The sequence below is a fragment of the Anthonomus grandis genome, chromosome 8, assembly GCF_022605725.1.
Source record: "Anthonomus grandis grandis chromosome 8, icAntGran1.3, whole genome shotgun sequence".
In the NCBI taxonomy this organism is placed as follows: domain Eukaryota; kingdom Metazoa; phylum Arthropoda; class Insecta; order Coleoptera; family Curculionidae; genus Anthonomus; species Anthonomus grandis.
The window spans coordinates 5,941,574-5,968,415 of record NC_065553.1 but is presented as its reverse complement, the minus strand read 5'-3'; the positions used below and the strand labels follow the sequence as shown (position 1 = coordinate 5,968,415).

The 26,842-nt window shown below is 29.9% G+C and overlaps 1 protein-coding gene across 2 annotated transcripts in view; it reads right to left on the bottom strand.

Moving 5' to 3' along the window:
- Positions 1 to 19,179, bottom strand: part of LOC126739141 (B-cell lymphoma/leukemia 11B) — a 69,920-nt gene extending 50,741 nt beyond the window's left edge. For both annotated transcript variants that reach the window (XM_050444680.1, XM_050444681.1), the window contains exon 1: positions 18,833 to 19,179. In XM_050444680.1, the coding sequence (XP_050300637.1) occupies positions 18,833 to 18,869 (37 nt within the window). In that variant the 5' untranslated portion in view covers positions 18,870 to 19,179. The remainder of the gene's footprint in view (positions 1 to 18,832) is intronic.
- Positions 19,180 to 26,842: the final 7,663 nt, after the last annotated feature.

Below are 26,842 nucleotides of genomic sequence, written 5' to 3'. Positions count from 1 at the left end.
TCAGTTAAGGTAGTGCGATTTATTAGTGTTCGTACATGTAAAGGTAAAGTAAGGTGGGCAATCAGCAAAGTGTGTCCACTACCAAAATAATAAGCAGAGTTTCTGTTGAACATACCAGTTTAACGTGGGGAAGTATGGACGAATAGTAATGTGGCAACGTGGTTGGAATTTATGATAACAAGTGGCAACATGGTCCCGTATGAGTTTTTAAGAGACATTGAAGCGATACATGTAGTAAAAGATGAAATGCACGTTTTGTCTTAATAGAAAATACATCATGTTTGCAATTTTTTGAAGAAATTCGAGTAATGGATTAGAAGTTACAGCGTTTTAAAGTATGCTTCCTCACTTTACGCATATCATTTCTCTCTTTCCTTCTTCAAAAATAGGTTGAATATATTATGGAAAGATGATTACGATGATTGACGACTTAAATGCCATTATCGAAAAATCGTGTTTTTTCAAAGCGCCTTTGCTAAATTAAGTATTTATTTCATTCAATCAATGCAAAAATCATAGTTCGAAAGTGAAGCAGATAATATCCATTAAAGTTATGCAAGTTTTTTTTTCAATAAAATAATTACACAATTTTATTTTTTTTTTAAGTACTTTTTTGATCCAAAATTAAAATGGAGAATAGAAATAGGTTGAAATTATTTTCGAAATAATTCAAGAAGTCATTTATTGGACATATGAGGCAGCTGAAAAATGTTTTATAATATCTGTTGCCAAGAAATTAAAAACAAATATTTTTCTCGTAAAATATCCTATTTATTTTATTCCTAATCGCTAAGTAAATAAAAGAAAATTAAAATTTGCTAAAACCACAATAAAAGGAATTCAGAATCAAAATTTAAAACTATGGTTAATCCGACATAAAAAAGGTTTAAAAATAAATAATTTCTTGCTTATCTTTCAAAAGCCAAAAAAGGTTTCTTCTAATATTTTATGAATGTGAAAATAATTTTCCCTCTTTTGTTTATCATGGCTGAAAACTAAATTTGCAGTATATAGAGGAAAACTCATCCATAGTCCCAACTTCGTTTTAAAAACTTTGTACAGAATGAAAAATAGTTACATAAAACAATTGCCTGCAAGTGTATTTGAAAATTTCCTAAAATCAGTGCAAGCTGTTTTTTTTTCGTAACCCTAAACAATACTTTTGTTACTTCTCTTTTGAAATACAAACTTTTCAACAAAACTAATTTAAATTACGCCCTGGGTATAAAAAAAACATGTACCTAGCTTTAGCAAATGTCCACAAAAGCCACATAACAAAAAACAAAATGTGCATCCCTGGTCCAATTAAAATCGCGCTTGAATTTTCATTTTATGTCCCCGATGCAACCAGGCAAAATCTCATGTTGATTAATTAATTAAAATAATGTTTGCGACCAAACGACGTTAGGGTATAGACGAAAAAATTTTGTTTTGGGGATTTGTAAAGGATTACATAGAGATTATTTGGTTTATCTTTATTATATGACATAAACAATGTTCATTCCTAATAAATTGTACATTAGTAAGTTTTATATGATGACGAACTGTCGCCTGCGCGACGAAGAAATCGCAAGTTGTATACCAACTGTAGCCGGCCTCCCGATGATCGCAATCTTTTACTTTTCTCACGATATAATATCTTTTCTGTTTTAGTTTCGTTCATGTGAACTTTAGAACGGCTCACGTATGTTGTGCCCCGATGATAAGGAAATGTCTTCAGTTAGATGAAACGAGAGCGACTGGCGTTGGGAAATCATTGTCTCTTTTGTCTTTTATAATAATCTGATAAACTTTTAGATTCGCGTTTAAATTCTGCATTAGCAAAAAAATTATATACGGGTTACAGGGTATCTCACAAGTCACGGTTCAAACTGAAGGGCGTGATGGTAGATGTCTTTACTTTATTTACAGGTGACGAATTTCCATTAATTTTATGTATGAAATACGAAGCAATACATCATATATTATTATTGTGAAATATATATAGGGTGTAAATAAACCGATACGAAAAAATTCAGGGGCTAATTCTTGGGTAAATTTTAAGAAAAAAACTTTATATGAACGTATGTCCTAAAAGGCGTAACTTTTAAGATACCGGGTGGTAAAAATTGAAGAAAATAATAAGTTTTTTTTTATAAAACCTGTAAAACCCTTGTAGATATTTTAATAAAATATTTTTCATTTTTCATGGATCAAAAGTTTTAAACACGATTACTACACCCCAAATATTTGATCAAATTCTTCTGAAAAATCACTGTTTTTCGTTCATATTATCCGACCTAATAACGCAGCTTTTATACTAAATATTTATATATAAAATTATATCAAAATTAAACAAATAGTGTCTTTTAAATTAAATATTGAATATATATTTTCTGCAAAAACATTATTTTTCATTAACAAAACCCTTACCCCTCCACCCACCCCAAACCTTTGCTCAGGAAAAATTCTATTGAAAAATCACCGTTTTTCGTCCATAATATCCAATTCACTAGCACTTTTTTTGTGAAAACATCTTGTCGGACTTGCATTGTCTTATTTATTTAATGTACCATTACATTACATTACACTGTACCATTGTCTACCACCTTCAAAAACACTTTTTTTGTATTAAATATTTATTAATATACATATATATAATTATATCAAATTGAAATAATCAAACTGTGTTATTAGATTAGATATTAACGAAGAAAATAGTTGTTATTCATGGGTATTTTGTTGGAAAACAATCTCTAGTAAGGTGTGTGGGAGGGTAAGGGTATGATTGGTAAAAAAAGTAAATAATTACATGAGAAAATATTGTTTTTTAAGAAAATTTTAGGGGATAAAAGAACCTATAGTTTTTGTACCTATATATTTATTATTAAAATAAAAAATTACTAAAAGATACTTTTTATACTTTTCAGGATTCTGGTTTCACAATTTTAATGTCTTCCAGGCATTGTTAATGACTTTAAATGACTAAAAGAAATAAAAAATTATGTCAAAACCTAAAACAACATTCAAAATGCCTGAATAAAAATTTAAAATTTATTAAAAGGTCTGGTATATTATAAAAAACATAAAAAGTTACTTAAAATAGCTGAAAAGCATAAGAAAATATTTGCAATAAAGACATAAATACTGACATTAAGTAGATGAAACATATTTTTTAATTAATTCCAGACGTATCGGGTCAATTTTTATGCCGTCCCAGCATTATAAATTATTTTACATGTCTTATATATTCCAGACTTATTAATTCACATTTAATTTTATTCCATTTAAAGTGAAAAAATAAAAAAAAAATGAAAATATGAAAATATGAAACAAAAAATAATCCAAATGCCTGAAATAAAATAAAACTTAAAATACTGAAAAAGTCTGAAAAGTAACTACTAGTGTAGACATATAACTGGCATGAAATGCCTGAAATAATTTTTTTGAAAAAATATGAAAAATGGTGGAAACCATTTTTGTCTGTAAGATATAAATAAATTATGACAAATACTTGGATTATTAACTTTAGGTATCTTGAAGGAACTTAAAATAAATTTAAGTATCTGAAATTGTATTAAAAGACGTAAATTCATGTGGAAGATTTTAATTATAAAGTTTTTGCAAAGTTTTACAATTTATTAATAAAATAATAAAAAATACCTCGATTTAATTTAATTTAAGAAAAAGATAAAAATTATGTTTGGCAAATAAAATTTTTAATTTTCCATGTTTCTGTTTATCTCATTTAATGCATTTTCTTATGTTTTCTGGAATAATTTTTTTATTTATTGCAGGCACATAAAAAAGTTTTTTTTTTTAATTTTAACGTAATTTTAATATATTTTTGCTATTGTAGATCGTTTATGATGCTTTAAATTTACGAAAGAATGATTTCAAGTGCAACGGATAGCTCAAAATTATTATCCATGGGATGTCCATTATGCATGAATATTTCGACTTATTATATTCATTCAAAGATATGTTAAGCTTAGGGTCTTCCTTTTTGTGTCCCTTATTTCTTGATTCCTTACTTGCAAATTTAAGTGAGTAACAAATTCGTAGTATTTGTATTACCACTTTAAGCAGACTTGTTGAAATATATAGACTTTGATAATATCTATAATTAGTTGACAGACCTAAAACCTCCTTGTCAACATATCTTAAATAATTAACCGCTTCCAACCGACCCTTACATAACACACACTCCAATATAAAAATAACCCAATTGAACATAAGGGCTTGACCCTTCACCCTTCTTAACCTTCTCTCGCCCGATTGGTCCAAGAAACTGCCCCCCATAGCTCGATTTGTTTCCACGTGTCCAATCATTCGTACTTAGCACCTTTGAGAAATCACAAAAGAGCTTTTTTTGCCTTCTTGCGACATTTTGTTCTTAAACTGGTTATTTTTGTTACGCACCTTTAATGGCTGATAATTGGTAATGCTTCAAAAAAAAATTACTGGGGTGTTTTCTGTTGTAAGTGACCATGTCCACCCAAGGGTGTTTACTCAGGCATGACTATTGTAAATGAACTGGGAAATCACTATGATGTATGTTAAAATTGTTATTTCCGTTTTTCGTAAAACGTAAGGGGCTTACATATTTATGTTAAAACTGACCGATAATAATTAAATTTTATATTTCGCCTTATCTTAATTCGACCATTGTTCCTTTGTTTTTGCGAGTCAATGAAATGGTCGCCACCAAATAAATTTGCATTCAATATCGCGAACAATGCATCAAATATTTCTTGGATCGACCTTTACTTAACTGGTTAAATTGTCAGATATATAATGGCTACTAGTAATATTTTTATTATCATATTATTGATTGATAACTCAATGTGAAAATTAATTTTATTTACATTGCATTATTTGATTACAGTTATTGTCAGTTTTGTTTTTTTGTTGCGAGGATTTCATTCAATTTAATTTAGTTTTAATATCTATTTGGTAGTCAATAAATCATTGGTATGATTTTGAATTACGATAGGTTCCAGATAGCTAGTTTAATTGATAGTTAGACTTAAAAATCACAGGTAAAAAAAAGGTATGGAAATTATTCAAGGAATTAAGGCAATTGATTTTTTTTTTGCTTTTTTTATTGTGAAATAGATTTTTTTGAAAACATTTTCTCAGTTTTTAGATTAGATTTAATTTTCAAAAAGGTGTCATTTACTAAAATTGGCTCTGTAAAAAAAAAATAATGAATTTTAGACAATTTATACATTTTCGGAAAGGGGATTTAACAGGCTTTTATGTAAAATTAAAAAGTACAGGGTGTTACATTTAAAATTTTTGAGAAATCGGCCTTTGAAAATCATGAATTTTTTTCCTCCTATTTCAGGCAAATTTTGAAATTTGGCAACACTGTCAAAAAAAACTTTAAAAATATTGATGAAGTTCTGTGAAAACCGCACATTGTTGTCATTTTTTGTTCTCGACTTATAAGCAGTTAAAATGTGTCAGTTTATAAATGGACAACCTGTATTTGTAAGTTAACACACCCTATCCATTTCATAGACTAAACTTTCAATTTTAAATGCCAATATCTCAAGATCATGTTTTTGCAAAAATGCCTTTGATAAATTAGAAATTTATTTGATTTAATTAATGGAAAAAGCAGATAATATCCATTAAAGTTATGCATAAAAATAAGTTTTTTTCGAATAATAATTTATTGTGTAAATGCTAACTTGTAAACGAGGTCTCGTAATATTTTTTTTTAATTAAAGGATAATTACTCAATTTTCATTAAAAGAAAAGACCTAATACAGTTTTTTATAAAAGTACTAAGTCTGATTTGCATTGAATACTATATTTAATAAAGTTTTTTTTATCTAAAATACTTTTTTGGCAAAAATAATGAAACTTGGTGAAAATTAGAAAAGGAAAAATTTAAGGGTATCCACATTTTATTTTTGACTGTATAATTTCCTTTTTAATAGTTATTAAATGTAAAATGTGTATCAATTTATTATCAATAAAAATTTTCAAACTGCTTTGAGGCCAAATTTCATTTTTATGGGTTAATACAGTTTGGCCCTTAGGTTAGTCCGATTAGCAGAGCCTTATTTGCAAATGATTACAAATAATTAAAATTGTATCTTCGATACTTCAAATTTGATTCTGCAAAAAACCATGTATTCTCTTTTGTGTTATTGCAATTTTTGTTTAGAATATTTAAGCCATTATTGCAGATTCATTGTAAAGCTTTAAGAAAATAAATATTTTTTCTCAATTTGTTTGCTCAATTAATTTCTTGATTGTAAGGTTCCTAATTAGGTAAATCCAGTCGAAAATATGATCCAAGTTTTTGGATCCAAGGTTACCAAAGAAGGAAGTAAGCATTGACATTTATTAGGAATCAAGTCTGGTTCTCCCAAAATCAAATTATTCAACAGTTTTATTTTTATTAATTTTTTAAAATAACATCACGAAAGCCATGTGAGTGCACTCAAAATATTAATTTTGAATACCCATAAAATAAAATAAACTGGATGCGAACAAAAACTATTTATTACTAATATACATATTTATCAATAACTTTCTTAGACATTTTTATTGCAATACTTAGTCATATAATACTCAAGTAGCAACTAAAATCAACTCCAGTTAAGCACCAATAACATTTTTCATACATTTTATACCAGCCTCATTTACGACACAAAATGGTGACCTTATTTACCGAAAGTATCTTTTTCCATGAAAAAAAGCCTAGCGATATGAGCTTATGTGTGGCATTTAATATGGGTGAGCAATATTTACCTACGATAAGCACGTATATTTTTATGTACATGCGGGCCAACACCGCACATAGATAAGATAGTACCTACTAATAAACGACTGGCCACGCAGTTGGTACTGTTTGCTAATTTTGTCATAATATACAGGAACGGATCGAGGGTTTAATTTAATCGAGTTTTCCGTTGCCTCGTTTACCCAATCGACCTAAAAATTCCTTTTACGTTGAATGAATGGTCTTTTGTGCCTTCTCGGCAGGTCTGACCATTGTCCCTAAGGGGCAAGTGTTCAATGATATGACCCTTTTACGAGACCCTATTCTTTGACCGCCGAATAATGTAGATCGTGATGGGCAGATTAGAGCGTGGGAGATTTCTGGCCGAACACCTTGCGGATTTAAGGTGATGCGTTTCACGTTTTTGGGTTAAAATATCCTTTAGTATATTGTTTAAATTATTATTGTCTTAATTTTTTGAAAAAAAGGATGACGGAAAGGACTTTTAGGCTTTATAGCAATAGTTACCCAGTAGTAGTTTTTTGTTAGAATTAAAACATTTGGTTAATTTCCACCCTGTTGGGCGCCAATATTACGTGTATTGTTGAGTGTATCTCTGAATAGCAGGCAAGCTTCTGGTAATTTGGTTAAAAACTCAGGTCTTTCGTAACTTAATTAATATTAAAGTGGGCATCCTATTAAGATTCCTAATTCTTACCGCAGAAAGTAACTTCACAATAGTTTTAGCTTATTTTTTGGCATCCTAGAACTTCAATTATTTTGATCAATTTTAATTTGATCAATTCCCGGAGCGTCATTGTTTTTGCATTTTGACAGGATTTGACAAAGTCTCTGCAAAGTTGGATCGCATGGGCCACTAAAACTAGCATTAATTTTTAAGTTAACAGGGTACAATTTATTTAAATTGTGCTCAACAAATTTTCTACGATCGAATAATTACCCTTAAGGTGCAAGCAAGCCCAGTTAACCTAAACATCATACAAGTCTACGCTCTTACATCGACATGCTCTCAAAATGAAATATATCAATTTTATAGGGTACTTTCAAACACAGTAACTTGACCTAACAGGGAGATGTTAATAATTGTGTTTGGTGATTTTAATGCCAAGATTGGGAAAAGATTATTATTAAGAATCTAACGACACATCCTTACATTTATATATTTTTTAGCATGCATGTTTTGGATGCATCATCGAGGGGATTGTAAAAGATCAAGGTCTTGTCGGTTTCACAAGTAATAGAGCGGTAGAAGTTAGAGAATCATGGCGAAGTATCACTGTGTAGCTTCCATGATTGAGCATGAAGTTCAAAAATGGACAACGACTGAGAAAGAAAGAGTTACGGAATAGATTTTGCGTCATTAATAGATAGCTGAAAAGTTTTTTTTTTTGCGAAAGTTTGGTAGCTTTCGTCATATCATTCTAGTTTACATTAGTCATCGAACTAAGCGTTTTTCAGACATGGCAGCCATGACAAAAGATATGCCTAAATTTTCAGAGATCTCGTTACTCGCGGTGCAAAATTTATTATATATTTTATATATCTATAATATTTAAATACTGAGATTTAATAATAACTAATAATAACCTTAAAGTCTGATATGTACCGCAGACTATTTGCAAAACAGAATTCTTTAAAAAAGCCATCGGGACCATACTATGTTCTATAGAAATATCTCCCAAATTTCTGATTCTAGAATTAAGGTCGCCCAATATAAACCACGGATAACTTTGACATATACAAAAATCAAAAAAACCATTCTTAATAAAGTTCAATTTCTTATAGTCAATTGCCCAATTTTAGTGTTTAAGCTTTATTGGTTTTTTCGATCTATTAGTAACGTCTTTATATAAGGTCACTTGTAAGTAGTTTTAGTTTTCGCCCGAAGATGCTAACCTTCTTGGCGAAACATATGTGGAAAATGTTCCACATTGTTGGGCGCCAATATTGTATGTGCTCTCAAGTATATCCTTAAATATCAGGCAAGCTTCTCTCAATTTAAACAAAAACTGAACAACTATTCAAAATCTTAACCAAACTAATAAATTAGGCATACTATTAGGCATAAATTTTCATTGTTTTTATTACTGTATCTCTATGACTTTTGGCTTAGAGTACGTATTTTATTAAAGAGAGTAGTAAAGTAAAAAAATCAATTTTCTGACGGCACTTGGTTTCATGATTTTCTGGAACTCATTGTTTTTGCATTTCGACATGGTTTGACAACGTTCCTGCATTGCTATAACAGGGTCAAGAATTGGATCACATAGACCACTAAAACCAATATTAATTTTTGCGTTAACAGGGTAAACTTGGGTAAAAAAATCTTCCCGTTCTTGTTAAATTAAGTTATGCCCAATAGATTTTCTGATATCAATGATCGAATAGTTACCCTTAAGCTGCAAGCCAAACCAGTTAACTTAAGCTTCGTACAAGTCTTGTTCTCACAATGAAATAAGTATGAATGCATAAAATGCCTAACAGGATGATGTTAATTTTCGTTTAGTTGTTAGTACAATGATGATATGTTGGGTGATTGTCAAAGTTGGGGAAATTTCTGAATGTCAAGATTGGGGAAACAAATAGTGATATGCATTTGTACTCGGTTATTGCCAAACATGGCATAGGATGAGAGCCAGGTATACAGATCTAATTCTCTTTTCGAAACTCATATCCAAAGAATTTACACCTGAAGATCTCCCGAGGGCCATACACGTAGCCAAATTGACTATGTTCTCACCAAAAAAAGATGAAAGAGCTCTATTAGAGACATAAAAACTTATCACAGTCTGGATTGTTGAGGTGATCAAAATGCGCTGGTCTATATGTGTAAAACTACAGAACAATAAACGCCGTTCTCCAAAAACCAAGCCATGGCACCAAGGAAATAATGAGATTTTCCAAAAGATAATCTTGACAAATTTTCGGAAGAACAAATTAGTCAAATGCATGTATAGAAATCACAAATCCATTCTTAATGAAGGTCAATTTCTTATAATCAATTGCCTAGTTATAATAATAGTTTTTATTTTAGTATAAATCTTCGCCCGAAGATGCTATAACTTCGTTAGCAAAACATATGTCGAGAATCTTCCACATTGTTGGGCGCCAACATTATATATTTTCTTGAGTATATTTCTAAATATCACGCAAGCTATAATGTATAGAGAGCTAAGCAAAACTATCTCAACAGAAAACTTAGAATTGAATAAGATGCATACTTCGCCTCAATACACAAGGATATCGAAAAACATGGAAATTAAAATCAGCCTAATGGGATTTAAAAAAAATTAAGATGCTCTCAACAACCGTCGAACTCCAATATCTTCCTATCAAACAATCCACTAGTGTCAGACTATGACACCTGAATAGCTACCATATGGTCTAATATCAAAAAAACTCAAGGAACAAATATACAATTAAAACAAAAAAAATCAATCACTTAAACACCCCAGGTAAAATATTGACTTTTTTGTTTTAACATTATGTGCTAACGAAGATCGGCACCTAGGCTGTTTTTACAGCAAAGCAAATTTACTTAGTTAAATGGTCAATTAGTGACCGAACTGGCCATCTGCTATCGCGTTAAATTATGATTGCTTCGCAAACAGACAGTCGCATTTTTTTTCGGATATAAGTGTTTAACGAATGACTTATTTTAGTCGCCCTATATTTAATGACACACTTCATCCAAAAAAATTCCTTTACCCCTTCAAGACAATAGGAAGATTCACCCTTTAAAGGTAGTTCACGACCCTCCTAGCGCGTGTCCGAGGCATTTATGTCATCTTTTTAAGTTTTTAACGGCACACGACTTACTGTCCCGATAAGAAAACATTCTTTTGTCCGGTTTAATTTATTGCCACTTAAATGCTACCTGGCTAGTCACTTCTATTTCGGTAGTCGGGGCGATCTTCTTAAATTAGGGAATGATTTCTTGACAACGATACAATAGGATTTTAACAGCTTATTTACATTTATTTTAATGATGTTTTGAGTTCTTTTGAATAGATTTTGCATTTTTACACTCGTTTGGTCATTCACTTCATTTCGGTTAATGTTTTGAAATGATTTGCATAAATTAGTTAATGCATTAATATAAAGAACAGACTAAGTTTTCTTTTCACATTAATCAGAAATCGTAGTTTTTCTTTTATTAAATACATTTTAATAAGTTAAAGTTAAATAATTTTATCCTATGATAAGTAGTTATGGCTCTGTAGCTTCCTAAAGTTGAGAAAAAGCCAAGTTTTAACCATCCCTAATTCAAAAATTATTTCATTAAGGTATGACGTATAAACAGCAAATTTATTAGAATTTTATGAACAATCTAAAAATAAAATAATTTAAAAGTATTCGCACACCTTTTGTAAACACCCTGTATATGTCAAAATAATTATAGAATGTAGCTTTTTTCATCTTCCCTAAATTAAAAAAAAAATTTTTTTGCTTCAAAAATACAGCGACAATGGAGGAAAGGAGTATTAAATGAACACGCTGTATATGTATAAGGTATTGACAAATAAAATTTATTACTCAGAATTTCTTCCTTTTATCTGCTTCCGTTTTTTGTAAATCATGGAAATACAAGATAAAAAAACACTTTTTATTTAAAACTTCATAGAACAAATATTTTTTTAAAATCGCCATTTAATAGAGTATGTTACTATTTTAATATTTATGCTTGTGATCTAGATATTACCCAGAAGAATCGGACTCAGCATAGATAGAACTAGATATTTTACACTTAATAGTATGCATGTAAAACTTAATTAATATTGTCATAGTTAAAGTTAATTATTTTTTAGTAATATGTATTGGATATTTTATAATTTTGTTATTACTGCATTTTCCTGAAATAAAAAAAACATTTTATCTACTAAAAACTTGTTAGAAATCCTTTTTAAAAAGCATATTTTAAGTGGTAATTTTGTTCCTTTACCATTTTTATTTCGAGCCAATAAAAATGAAGATATTTGAAAAAATATTTAAGTATAGTGAGTGTTAAGTGCCTTTAGGTTAAATATGTAAAAAACGACCAACAAATGTCTGGAAGTCATAAAAAATCACTCCAGGCATCTGGAAAATAGAAAAGCTGATTCTCAAAGTCTGGCATAAGACAAAATTTTATTTTAAATGCTTGGAATAATTAAAAAATTACTTACCTTTCAGTTAAACCTGGAAACCTTATCAAAAAAGTCTAAAAACATCGAAATTTCTCAAATAAAAAAAATATAAAACACCAATACTTTATTCTAAAAATCCAAAATTAAATAAAAAATTATTTGAAACCTCTGGAAGATGTGAAAAATAGCTCCGAAGTCCTGGAATAAAACAAAGCCTTACAAAACGAAAAAACGAAAAAAATATTCCGAAAATTTTAAATTAAAAAAAAATACAAAACTACAAAAGCATAAAACCATAAAAAGCTAAAATTAAAAAAATATATATTTTAAATACCCGGAAGACGTTGTAAAAAGGTTCAAAATCCTAAAATAAAACAATTTTTAGTTTTAGTAGAAAAAATTCGGGTTCTTATAAAAAATAGATATTACTTCTGATACATCCTTAAAAAGTTGATTTTGCGCAGATTTGAAAAATGTAAGAATCCAATATAGAGCACATAAGAAAAAAGAGAGTTGAGAATGTTTGGCAAAGACGAAACGTCGTATTAGAAATCTAAAAACTTTATCATGTAGCACGAAAAAATTGGCAATGCAAAAGTGCAAACTATTTAAAAATCGGATAAGAAATAAGCTTAGACAAAAAAATCGATTTTTAAAAATTCCGGATACTTTAACTTTATTCGGAACCATTCGGAATGTTTAATTTTTTTAAACGGCCTATTGTTAAGCTTAAAAAATTTCAATTTTGCTCCCATTAAACCATCGTTAAGGATTGAATTTGAGACACCCTATATACACAGTTCTCCTTAAATTGAATGTAAAAATTATACCAAATTAAGCAATCCGTTCTCCAAAAAAAAAACCATTGGTGACATCATAGACATCATCCAACATTTTACAACCGAGGGACAATGTTTAATAAACATGTAATAGAATAGCAAATATTTGGCTTTCGACACTTTATGGATATGGTGCTTGGTTACCTAGAGATTTGATGTATAGCGGAGATTAGATAAAATTAAGGTGAACCTGATTTAAAACTAAATTTTTCGAAAAACTCCGATGACGCTTTATTTAAACAGGATTTAAATCGTAATGTGATGAAATATTAGAAAAAGATTGTGCCCGTGATTCTCACAATAAAACTGGGCCACCTTAATATTTTCCCAAGCTATTCCGAACAATAACGAAAAATTAGTTTGTCCGTTATGAGAGTTTTTTTGACCTGTTTGACTTCCTTATTTTTAGTGGAGGTTGACCACTGACCACCCTAGTTTTAAAGGGTTAACCCTTGTCAGATAATATAACCCTTTTCTGCTATTTATTAAATATAAACCAAAAACTAGTGCCTTATCTGCGTATCCCACTCGAGGTAAAGCCCCAAGTCCCAAGCAACACATCATGTGTTATTATCTTTGAATATAACTTTATTGAACGATTTTTTAGTAAACTTTTGATTTTGGTATGTTTATTGAACTGTAGAATACACGTATATTATATTCGATTCTGTTTACAAAAGGGAGAAAATTTTGACATTTCAAAATACTGACACGGGATTTACATATCTAGTTTTTTAACTCGATTACTACACCTCAAATATTTGATGTAATTCTTCTTGAAAATCACTATTTTTCATCCATACTATCCAATCTAATACCTATGTTTTAATAATAAATATTTATTTAAAAATTATATCAAATTTAAATAAATAGTGTTTAATCAAATTAAATATTGAATATATATTTTCTGCAAAATCCTTGTTTTTCATAAACATAACCCTTACCCCCCCACCCGCCCCAAACATTTGCCCAGTAAGATATTCTTTTGAAAAATCACTGTTTTTCGTCCATAATATATATAATAATATCAAATTTAAATAAATAAACTGTGTTAATAGATTAGATATTATTAACGAAACCAGCTGTTATTATTATATATTGTTTTGGAAAACAATAATTTTTGAAAATAATTTCTAACTGCTATGTTGTGTGGGGTGGGTGGGGGGTAAATGTAGGGTTAATGAAAAACGTTTTTTTTTTGCAGAAAATAATAACCCGAGAAAAAAATGTTTTTTAAGAAAATTATAGGTGAAAAAAAATCTATAGTTTTACATTTATACTTTTCGCATAACCTTAAAGTTTTCGAGTAAAATGTAAAAAAACCCTATTTTATTTCATGAAAGCAAGGCATATCAGTATGAAAATTGCAGTCGTTTTTCGTGCTATTTTTTATCGCAAATAGGAAAATTCAATTTTTATAAGATAAGTCGTTAAGTTTTGAAAAAACTTCAGTCTTCTTCGGTTCTAGATAACTTTTCATCATCTAGGTATAAAAATATAGTTTTTAAATTAAAAATATTGAAATATTTATCAATCGTATATGGTCACACGCAGAGATTTTATCCGATAGTTCAACCAAAAATGTACATCTAGTGTAAACCTAAAATAAACGTTATCTAGCATAACAATTATAAACCATATTGATAACAATGATTTTGAATCACATCCCGTTATAATATCCATAACCTTTTAAGTTATCGTCAAAATCTCGGTGTGACGAAACTCGGCAAAAAGAATTACCTTATAGCGATAGTAAAAAGGTTTTTAATGCGTCCTTATTCTCTTAAGGCGCATCTTCTGACCTTTCTGACGCTTTCTGTGGTCCGCTTAAATGTCATAGGGTCAAACTTATGACCGGGCTCGTATTATACACTATTGCCTGATATTTATAGATGTTTCGTTCTTCGTAATAGCTTTTATAGTTAAACGTGTTTTTGTGGGAGAAGAGAAACATCGTCGTTACATGATTGAATTATGTTAGTTAATAAAGTCGTGCAAATATTTTTATTTGCATTTGAAATTTAGTTTATGATTTAATTACTTAAGTATTCCTTATGGTATTTTCTAAATAAAATAAAAATAAAAGATATTGAAAAAATACCTTTATCCAAATTAACCAAATTTTCGAGATACTTTCAAAAGAACTTGCTTAATTTTTTAATCTCCACCTTTATTAAATTAAATAATAAAAAGTAATTTTTATCAATTTTTAAATTATCCAGAATTCAAAAATAAAAAATATTAACAAGAAAATGTACTGGTTCTTAGAAATAGGCTTGTGAATGTTTATTTATTTATACACTCTGTATAACAGTGAAACTTATATCGCATATGTAATAATAATCGTGATGCGTACACGATTATTTTTAAGATAACAGTTTAGTATTTAATTATAAATTTATATATCGGTATTCATAATTTCATCTAAAAAGTTTAAATAATATAAAGAGAGAAAAATTTACAGATACCTAATTTATAACTAAAATATAATGCATTTTTAATGAGTTATAACATGCATAATTGAAATGGGAACGAGTATCTCAGAAATTAAAAATATTTTACTTACATTTTTTTCACTATTAGTCATTATTTATCATTAGTAATAATTTCCCAAGTCTATGCGTATAGGTTAAGAAACACCCTGTATATTTTTTTACAACTAAACAACCTGCAATCGATAAAGTCATAATTTAGATAATAATTTCCTGGCGGAAATAAAAGCCAAAATGCTAATAAAATTTGAATAATTATTACTTTAATTGAACTCTTAAAATACAATCCCTTACCTTTAACTAGATTTTAATTTAATTTTTAATCTGAAAATTTTAAATTCTTTAATATTTCTATAGATACCTTTTCGTGCTAAATTAAAATTTTCTATAAAACTAATTTTTATAGAAATTGGTAAAAAATTAAGTTTTTCTACATTGAAATCCTATTAATTCGACAAATATAATAATAAATAACTTTATAAGAGCTTCAATAACAAACAATTTAGTGTCACATCCAAAAATTTTAATTTTTTTTAGATACAAATCATATTGAAAAACTAAGAGTTTTCTGTACTTAATTCATTTATTCAATAAATAATTAAAGATTGATTTATTCCTTATGCCTTGTGCTTATATTAGCCCTTAAAAAGAGTTTATTATGTTATAATTATCCCTAAAACGATTACAAAACCTTAAAAAAAAAAAAAAAATACATAGGAAAAAAGTTACACATATAAATTACGGTTTAGATAATTGATTATAACTTATGTGCCTGTAAGGCTAATTTTTAAAGTATTTTAAGAAATATTCATAAAAAGAGTTGTACACTACAAATGCAAATGTATTTATAGTGATTTAATGCATAACTAAAATGGATACGACTGTTCGAAAATATTATATAGCTTTAACATATTTATTTGTTGTTGTTGTTGTTATTGAATTTAATCATAACATATAAACACGTGAATTTGTTTATTTATCAAACAGGACACAATGAAATTAAGAAAAAAAATTGGTCAACTGCTTAAACAGATACATTAACTAAAAAAAATTTTAATGTAATGTTAAATTTCATATGAAATAAACATTATAGGAAAAAATGGAAATGTCAATGATCATGTGAAGATTTTCACTTAATTACAATAGGTAATAGAAAATTCAAGAAGCTGTTTAGAGCAACAAACTGTAAATGTTCAATAGTTTTGGAAAAACATTGCATAACCTAAATGGATATGGTTTATTAAAAATAAAGTTTAACAACAGTACATAAGAGTATTTAATAAAATATTAATATTTTCACTTCAAACGTTTTTATTATAGTATAATTTGTAGATACATTTTCAAAATGAGGTGTCCGGAAATTTTAGCAAAATAAACCATCAGGATGCATCAATTACAATAACTGTAAAGAGATTTAAATTATTTCAGTCACTATATGCCCATTTATTATGAAAAATGTATTTTAATCTAAGAGTTCAATTCTAATCCAATAATAAGTTTTCTTAATTGGTTTTAAATGAAAAATTGAATCAAATGTAATCATTTATATTTATAAAAATCTAAATCTATTTATCTACCAAAAAGAGCATAATTAAATAAAGAAAATAATATTTTAACTATATAGAGTTATAAGAAGCAGTTGAAAAATAATAATTAATTTTTATGAAATAAATAACAATATTAAAAAAAAGAAATTGCATAGAAATTGTAAACACTTTTACCCTCATCTTATAACAAAAGGTAAATATAAAAGCCTTGAATTTAATATTTTTTTTAAATTAAGCGATGCTCTAAAGTCATTTTAAAGCTGCTTAGAGCAAGAAGATGTAAATGTTTAAAGGTTCTTTTAAACAAAAAAAAATAAAGGACAAACATTACGCAATTTAAAATAAATGCATAACATAAATGGATATCGTATACTAAAAATAGGGTTTTATATATTTATTCAGAAAGTAATTTTATGTTAGTGATTTATTTTTTAATAAAGGCCTTTTTTTAATTTGCAATTTTTCACATCCAAAAATTAGGATTTGACTAAATTTGAAAATTGTGTTTTTATTTTAGACCATTTGACAGATGACCAATGTTTTTTATCGATCTTATTTATATATTATATGCATTTTATCGAGTACACCAAAATGCTTTATTTCATAATTGAGTTATTATGTATAAGATTTGAAAACAAATAATATTAAGTGACACCGGGAGTTTTCGGCACTAAATTCACCTATTTTAATAAATAGTTAAAGATTATTTTATTTTTAGACCTCGTCCTTATATTATGCCTTAAAAAAAGTCTAATATTTTATAATTATCTCCAAAATGATTATGAATATAAAAAAATGCATTATAGATAATAATGTAATAGTTGAATATAATTTATGTACCTGTATTCATAATTTTTTTGCAAGAAGTTAAAAAAATAATTAGGGAGTAAAATTTGCATATACCTAAATATATAACTAAAATATAATGCATTTTTTGTGTGTTATCAAGTGCATAACTGAAGTGGATGCGAAAGCTCAAAGATATTTCTATCAAGAAAATTTGTAAATTCTACTTATTATCGACTTATAAACTAAGAAAAATAACTTAATTTCAAATTTTTACCTGCAAGAAAATTAGTAATTAATAGCTTCAATAACAAACAAGATACTAAAATTTAATAACATCTTTTTTTCTGTAAAAAACTGTAATCAATAAATTCACAATTTATATAATAGATTTATCTTTTATCAACGCCTACATATTTAAAACTAAAAAAAAAAACAACAAAACAAAGAATATTAATATTTCCAATTTTATCATGTATTTTTAAATGTTTCCATATAAACTCCAAAGTGGTATTGGAAAAATCATTTAAATTAAAACTACAAAAGTGAATTTAGAAAACAAATCGCCAAATTTTGCACGACTTAGTGAATAATAAATAAAATATACTGAATTTAATTTGAAAAAATTTGAGTTTTATTAGTAAAATCAAAGTTCAGTTGAAATTCACTAAACTCCTTTCCCAAACTGTAAAACTACATCCCGAATTAAGAGGTTATTATATTAAGCTTGTAATTTACCATAATTTTGGCAAATAAATGTATATTATTATTTTTGTCAATATTACTTAAATCACTTTAAAGTTAAAACGTAAGCAGAAACCTTAGTGAGATATAAATAAAATAAATATGATAACAATTTTTTTTGAATGACGATAATATATAAAAGTTTTCAGATATATTTTCAAAATCAGATTCCTGTTTAAAAGTGATTACTAAGAAAATTTAAGCAAAAAAGTTCTTGGTCTTCCAAAATCGTTTAAACTATCTTAGAGCAAGAAATTATAAATTTTCAATAGTTCTTTTGAACAAAAAAAACAAGAATGAAGGACAAACATTGCATAGTTTAAAATAAATGCATAACATAAATGGATATGGTTTACCAATAATAAAGTCTTATAAAATCTAAGTTACTTTTTATAAAAATAATAGTTTTGTGTTACTATCTTTTATCCAAGTCCTCTTAAATAGCTTACATTATAAAGAAGTGTTAAAATGAGAAAACGAAATACACGGGACACTTAGGTATGAAAAAGTTGATCTACCGGTAAGCTAAAAGAAGACTAAACAAAACAAGCCTTACCCTGTGCGATCCTCACCGCTGGCATTTTGATTCTCATCTTGGCCACTTTGTATAAGTCTCGTAAGTTCTAACAACAGAAAAATTAAAAAAAAAAAGTGAAATCCAACTTAGTTCATCACAACACTAAAACATCTCCTAAGTCATAATTTTGTGCACTCGAAAAAATTTATAACTCGTCCTAAACATCACTTCCTTGGTACGTAAACAAATATGTAAATGTCTTTAAAAGTGGCGGCGCCAAGTTTTCAAAGTAGCTGACTGAAAAGACTCAGCGACGACGATCTCCTGCTAATAGAAATCGGACCTTAGCGCTAGCAGCAGCTCGCGGTGGCTATAGCGATGGTCCAAACGCGTGTGTCTCTCGAATCTTCATCCACGGGGCAGCGATGGCAAGTCCCGTGGTTACTTCGTCGACGGTCGTGACGGCTCGGGGATGATCGTGCGCGGCTACTTTACTAGCCAGCGCACAGTGGCTTATGGCTAACCGGTAGGTGGACAAAAAATACTTTACTTTGAAACTGACATTTATTTTTCTCGACTAAAATATACATTTTCATATCTACTTAACTTATTCTATACAAGCATTGTACTTAAAAAGGTAAGGCGGCCTAAACTAATACTAATAAATATGTACGGGGTGGCCATTTTATTAGGAGGCCTTAGGATACCTTTTCTCAGAATCTACAGAGTTTGAAAAAAAAATTTCTGAAGTTTTCGTTTTAAGCGAATTCTTAAATTAAACTACTCAAAACGAATAAGAAGCCACTACTCCATAAGCTTATATTCCACGCATTTTGTAATAAAATGAAAATATTATTTTACAATCATAATGTATAGACTTCACCCTTATTCGTACAGTTCTAAACATTTGTTTTTATGTTTGTGCCCTGAGGAAAAAATGTAAATATTTGTTTATTAAAGCATCTTCAATTTGTGCCCGTTTTTATCACCTTTAGTTAAAATTTTGCAGTGAACACATGATAATTGATGCGCTATAGGTAGAAGAATACACCGTAGAGTGTACCTAAATGAAGTTGATATTACTAGGGGTGTAACGTTAATTGAGGAAAGTGATTTTAGAAGAGAGATTTTTAATTTATGGCATTCTCAGAAGAAAGCCCTAACCTCAATGTCAAAGAGCCACATCAGCTCAAAAAGACCGTTAGTAAAGTCTGTGGGCGATTAAGGAACGAACCAATACTGCACCAGCGCTTTAAAATTCGTTAACAGCCACAACGGGAACCAGAATTTCTGATCAAACAGTACGAAATAGACTTCATCAGTCTCAGTTGCGTGCTGGGATACCGGTTAGAAAGCCTCGATTAACAACAGAACATCGAACAGCTCGAATAATTTTTGCCGAAGCACATCGTCATTGGACAATACTACAATAGAGTAATGTTTAATTTACGGATGAGTCCAGATTCTGCTTGCATCACAACGATGGACGAGTTCGGGTATAGCGACGAACAAGTTAGCGATATTTGGACTCAGCTGTGCAAGAAACTGTTCGGAGTGGTTGTCTATTATGATATGTTTAAATGGGCACACCAACTAAACTTAGTGGTAATTGCAAACGGTTCCTTAACGGCATTATGTTACTTAGAAAATTTTAACACATTTAATATATTGAGTAGATTTCATTTTACAACACGATAATGCTAGGCCACACGTTGCTAGGATAACAACAACCTTTATAAATATTCATAATATTGAAGTTATGGAATGGCCGGCTAACAGTCCAGATCTCAATCCCATCGAACATCTGTGGGATTCATTAGGACGAAGATTATTGGAGCGGCAGCCCATACAAACCAACCACCAACGTGAAGAACTTTAAGAAAGGGGACAACTATCCCAGAAGTTGATCAGAAATTTGATTGAGAGTATGCCCAGTCGTTGTGCTAAAGTTATCAGAGCCAAAGGACGGCATACTCACTACTAGGAATAGTTTTTAAATACTGCCTTATTAAAAGATGAAAAAAAACAAAATCACTATTTATTGACTTATTGAAATTTGAATTTGTTTTTCCTAAATAACACAATCAACATATTTAAGACATTTACAATTTTGACAGTAGTCTTTTACAGATAAAGGAGAAAATGATAACTTTTTCAAAAAAACTATTACACAAAAAATTATTTCAATTTTTTCAAGTGGCTCCTTTTTCGTTTTGAGTAGTTTATTCAATACTTGGATCAAATGACGTTACAAAGACAATTTTTTCAGTGTAAATGGGTGCGCACTAAAATCTGATATGCGAATTTGATTTTTCTCAAATGGGGTAGATTAAATTAATTTTTTTTGTGGTGTAAACACCTATTTTGAAGTACCAAAATTACAGGTTTGCTTACTAAGCTTACGAAATATTTATTTTTATACATAAAAATAAAGAAGAAGAAGAGAAAGACAAACTTAAGCCTTGAAAAAAAAATTTATTAGTTTATTTTGATTATTTTTAAACAACAATAACACTTTTAAAAATTTAGAGGTTGTCCTATAATTCTTCGTCTAAACTAACAAACTCCCTTCAATTGACATTTTGATCTTAGAGATAATCCTGCACTTATTTAACCCTCAAAATCAATCCTTGGAAACAGGGCTGTACCACAAAAAAATAGTTTATCGTTTGATCCATAGATCTAACGATTGTCAAAATAGAAATTATTGTTCATACGTTAAATATATTTTTATATATATTTGTAAGAGTAACTCGTAAGTGCAGATTTGTTTTTTAAAATGATAATGAATAATAGAGCCCCCGGTGATGAGGAATTAGAAGAATTGATTGTAATTCATGAGGTACCAAAAGTACACAATTAATTCGAGGATGCTGTTCCTTTGCAGATACTGACGAAGAATATGTGTACCATTTCCGTTTAAGCAGGTGGGAAACCCAGCAGTTATCTGAAAGGTAAAATGGAAATCCTGCAGTCTCCCTCCACTTATTTATTAAACATCATTGAGTTTTTCTTTAATTCCCGACATGTTTCGGACATACCGGTGTCCATCATCAGGGGATACTAAAAGAAAATAGTTCTGAACAAAGTAACAACAAGACAAACGGACACGGAAAAAAAATAACATGAATATTAGGCACACTTACAAATGTTTAAAATTGGTATCAGTTATATGCCCCAGGGTTTGATTCCATGTCAAAAACACTCTATTAATTAATATTGTGTTTTTTAGTTATTTTTAATTTTATTTGTTTACATTCTGTGGCTGACAAAGACCGAACAGTAGGCAAAAAAATATACTAAACTCAGATACATCTATGGTGAGAAGTCCTAAAAGTGCTATGGTACCTGATGGTGTTACTAAAACTGCAGAAAGCAAGAGAGAAGTAGAAGGCGCATAGAGACCATATTAGATGGCGCGGTAAACCTAATGATTAGTAAGTTGTGAAGAAGGAAAGTAATGGATCAGAAGTATATAAAATAAATTATAAAGGGCAAGAACCATGTATTAAGAGACTATGCAGAATTAAAATACAGTCAGTTAAATGGGGGTACAAGAACGATGTACTTGATCATTAACACAGTAACGGTGGTTGTTTTTTATAGCTTTATTTATTTCGAGAATTTTATTGCTTTTGCATCAGAAATGTAAAAACTTTGAGCCAGTAGCTGGGTTAAAATTTTAGTTGTTATAGTATAAACATGTCTTGAAAATTAGATATTTTGATGCTTGTAGGGCAAATATTTTGGGTCTTGCTCATCTCAATCTCTCTACAATGTTCATTCATTCGTGGTGCTGTCAGTAGATGTATGTATATTAATGTATGAGTGTAAACAGTTTAAGAACGTGATAAAATTTTAAAGATCGGAAAGACTAACCTTTAAAATGGAAAGAGTATCATCCACATATCATTTAATAAAAAAATGTGTTGAAAGAGGGTACCATTTTTTATTTTAATCTCCAAGTCTGACATAAACAGTTCAGCTAAAAGAGAGGTCAGGCTAGAACCCATTGCAACACCTGAGTTTTGTTTGTAGTATTTATAGTTAAATTGAAAAAAAATTTGTTGTAAAACTAAGTCAACCAACCAGAACACAAAGGTTATCAATATGAACTTTTTCAAGATCAGTGTTTTTTTTTTATTAAGTCTACAACTAAAGGCAAACAGTCCTCAAGAGGAATGCAAGGGAAGAGGTTAGAAACATCAAAAGATTGGTCAAGAAGGAGTGGACAAGTTTTACAAGACAGTCGGGAAAACGGGCATCGACTAGTTTGTGCAATAAACCGTCGTACCTTATCTTGTCGAAAGCTTTAGTTATATCCGGAAATACAGCCCCGGTGTGCAATCCACGACACTTTCTTCTAGTGGGGAGGAGAGGATTCTTATATGACTTTTTTTATTTAAGAGTGAGAGTGGTGATAGTCCGATTTCCGTATATTTTATGGGGTTTCTCGTTTATAAAAAGAAATCGAGACATGCGGTTTTCGCGACACCGACCTACTTTTTAATGAAACCAAAGTCTATACAGGGTGTCTCGGAAAATATGGGAAACCTTTCGGATTCAGGTAGAAAAAAATTTAATATGGATTTTTCTACTTAGGATCAGAGGAGGGCGAGTGTATCAGGATCTGATACACTCGCGGATACGACGAATCGTAGACTGCTGTACTCACCACAACAACCCTGGATTTTTCCTTATCACATCGCAATGAATCTTGATTCTCTGCAAAAGTTCCTCTCAAGTATCGGCAGAAATTGAATACACCAAGGTTTTAAGGTGACCCCACAGGTAAAAATCCAATGGCGTTAGATCGGGAGACCGAGGAAGCCAACAAATTTATCTACCTATTCAACGGTTTGGAAAATCAATAGTCAGGTGGTTCCTTACAGTAATGCTGAAATGAGGTGGAGTTCCATCATGCATTAAATACATATTTCGGCGCATCGAAAATGACAAATGCTTTATTAATTATAAAAGATTATTCTGAAGGAACTCGAAATAAAGTTCTCCATTCAATCGTGGTGGCAATACGAATGGCCTAATCCTACATAGATATTAATTGATTGGAACTAATGTTGATGATGAGGAGCATGACAATTTTCATCAGCTAATACATACGAGTTATGTAAATTCACAATCCCATTTTTGGGAAACCCTACTTTATCGTTAAAAAAATTATGCTAACCAAGTTTGGATTAGTTTGCTGCTGATTTGATGGCCAGTTTGCGAACTGTATTCTACGAGGAAAATGTTCAGTAGTAGTTAGTTTATGCACTTTTTGTAGGTGATATGGGGATAATAGCTGTTCTTGAAGTACTTTATGTATTGTTTTTGGTGTATTTTTTAAAATGAGGCAAAATAAAGCCCTTATTTCGACTACGCAATTACTTATAATGGTTAGCATAAAAACGTTTTCCGGCATGCTTACAACAAAAAAAAACAAAACTAACCTTAAGAACTACATAACCACAAAACACTCACGGAGTCGGATCATATCACACCCTAATAGTGACTTTACATGAAAGTGACTCTGAAGTGAGTCTTTACATGACACTTTATCATCTTAAGGTGTATATACCGGGTGGTGCGTCGCCGAGCAGAACATGTAACCATGAACCATGAACCATGAACCATGAACATGAACATGTAACCATATAAATTTTAAGGGGGCAATTACTGGCTTCCCTGTACATTTTATAGAAAAAATGTAAGATAACTTTTTGAAGAGACCATTCTGGCAAACCCTCGTGCAAAGTTTCAAAAAAATTTTAATAAGCGAATCTTGAATTATTCAATTAAATGTAATTGCAAAATTACCAAATTTTCGGTTCAGGTAAAACCAAACGGGCCCCAGTAAAATGAATATTGTCACTGACGTGAGGAAAAGTGTCAATAAATCAGTGACAGTCGATATTTGAAAACAAGTCGACAAATCGACGAATAAATAGATCGACGAAAAAATAGATATAAATATTTAATATAACTTCATCGTTATATTAAATAAAAGTTCAGATAAAAAAATAATGTTAACGTGTATTACTTTGAATGTATGGTTGTGAAATTGATAAAACGAAAAAAAAACATTTTTTGTATTCGGCTGTATGTCAGATTTGACAAAGCCTTATAAAAAATTGTTTGCTGGTGGCTGGTGTCTGGTTTTACCTGAACTGAAAATTTGGTAATTTTGCAATTACATTTAATTGAATAATTCAAGATTCGCTTATTAAAATTTTTAAAAACTTTGCATGAGGGTTTGCCAGATTGGTCTCTTTAAAAAGTTATCTTACATTTTTTCTGTAGAATGTACAGGAAAGCCAATAATTGACCTCCTTAAAATTTACATGGAATTTCCTATGTTCCGCTCGGCGACGCACCACCTGGTATATATATATTTATATACACTTATATAAATACGGTCAAATTATAAATACTTAACAGTATTAAGCTGAGTGGCTAATTTTCGAGTGCTTATTAAAGAAGTATCAGCTACAACATCCAAAATATTTTCCTTGAATTGTACCATACATACTGTTCTTCTCTGACCAGCATCAGTACCATTTGTTCCAAAACTTCCTAAAATCACAAAAATAAAGAAAGTCAATAATATCACCTAAATAAGTAAAATCGCCTACCAGTTTCCCTTAGACGTTGGTCAATTCGTTAAAATGTCTTAAAATATTCATAGGATGATACAAATGTTACAAAAGTAGACCGCCATAAGAAAATGCATGACGAATAATTTATTTATGAAAAAGTAAAAATGATGTTATCCACTAAATGAGGTAAACTTTGTCTCATTTATAACATAGGATATTCGAAAAAATTATTTTGTATATCTAAATAATTACGAAACAAAAAGTGGATAAAGGTGCACCCAGATAGCAGAGAAATATCTGTAAAAAATCTTAAATGTATCTTGTAAGTATCGTATAACTAGACGATATAAGAATGCTAAGGCGTATCATGTTAAATTTTAATACGTACCTAATAAAAATATGTAAGTTACGAACTACTGCATATAAAATGTATAAAGGTTTCTTTATTAACTCAAATTATGGTTTTAAATTTCGCAAATCCATCGTTTGTCCTCTACATTTAAGAAACATCTTTCGATGAAAGTTAAATACTTAATGTATCAATTAAAACAAGGGTCAACAGTTACTAACATAATTAATACACTGGATTCAAACAAACTAATTATAGTTTCACTTCCTGTAAGGAACAATTGTCAAAGTTGATCTTCTGAACACGTCTTGACAAATAGCATCTAAATCATTCCAAGGATGCCTTCAAAAGTCATATTTCCCTAGTCTCGACAGCAGTATTCTGTGACCCATACTATCAAATGCTTTGGATATATCACAGAACACCATTGTAGCCACATGACCCACATTGAAACTGGTGTAGATTAGCTCGAGAAGACTGAACATATGCATTTTCCCATGCATCTTCTTTCTTGAAATCCAAAATGGTTAGGATTTAATAATGGCTCAAAAATGAAACTATGGTTTTCTTCACCAATCAGTTTTTTAACCTCCTTTTAGTCAATAGTGGGATAGTTTTAGTTAAATAGTAGCATGTAAACAGTGGCATATAAACGGTTTATTATTAAATCAAGGAATTACTTATGTTATTGTGATTTTGTCCAATCCTGCTCATATATTTAACCCACAGTCAATCATTGTCCTGTAGGATCAAGAAACGTACGAACGTGTGTGTAGTGCGCGCAAAACCTCCGTGTTTAGGTGGAGGGGGGACGAATGCTTGCTTGAGTGGTGCGCGCTCCTTAAGAATAGGGGGTGTGGAGGGGCAAAGGGGGGCGTAGGGGGGACTACGTCCGAAGCCGAACCGAAGGACCATCCGGAAGTTTTGTTCCGGTGGCTCCGGTAAACGGCTGACGGCGACCGTAGAGAAAGAAAGACGCTCTCTCATCATCATCATCATCGTCATCTCTTCTTTTGTCTGTTGCGAGATTCTTATGAACAGGAAAGCAGGAATTTTCTATAGACAAGAGCGGTAGAGTTACGGTTTAATTTTTATCGAGGG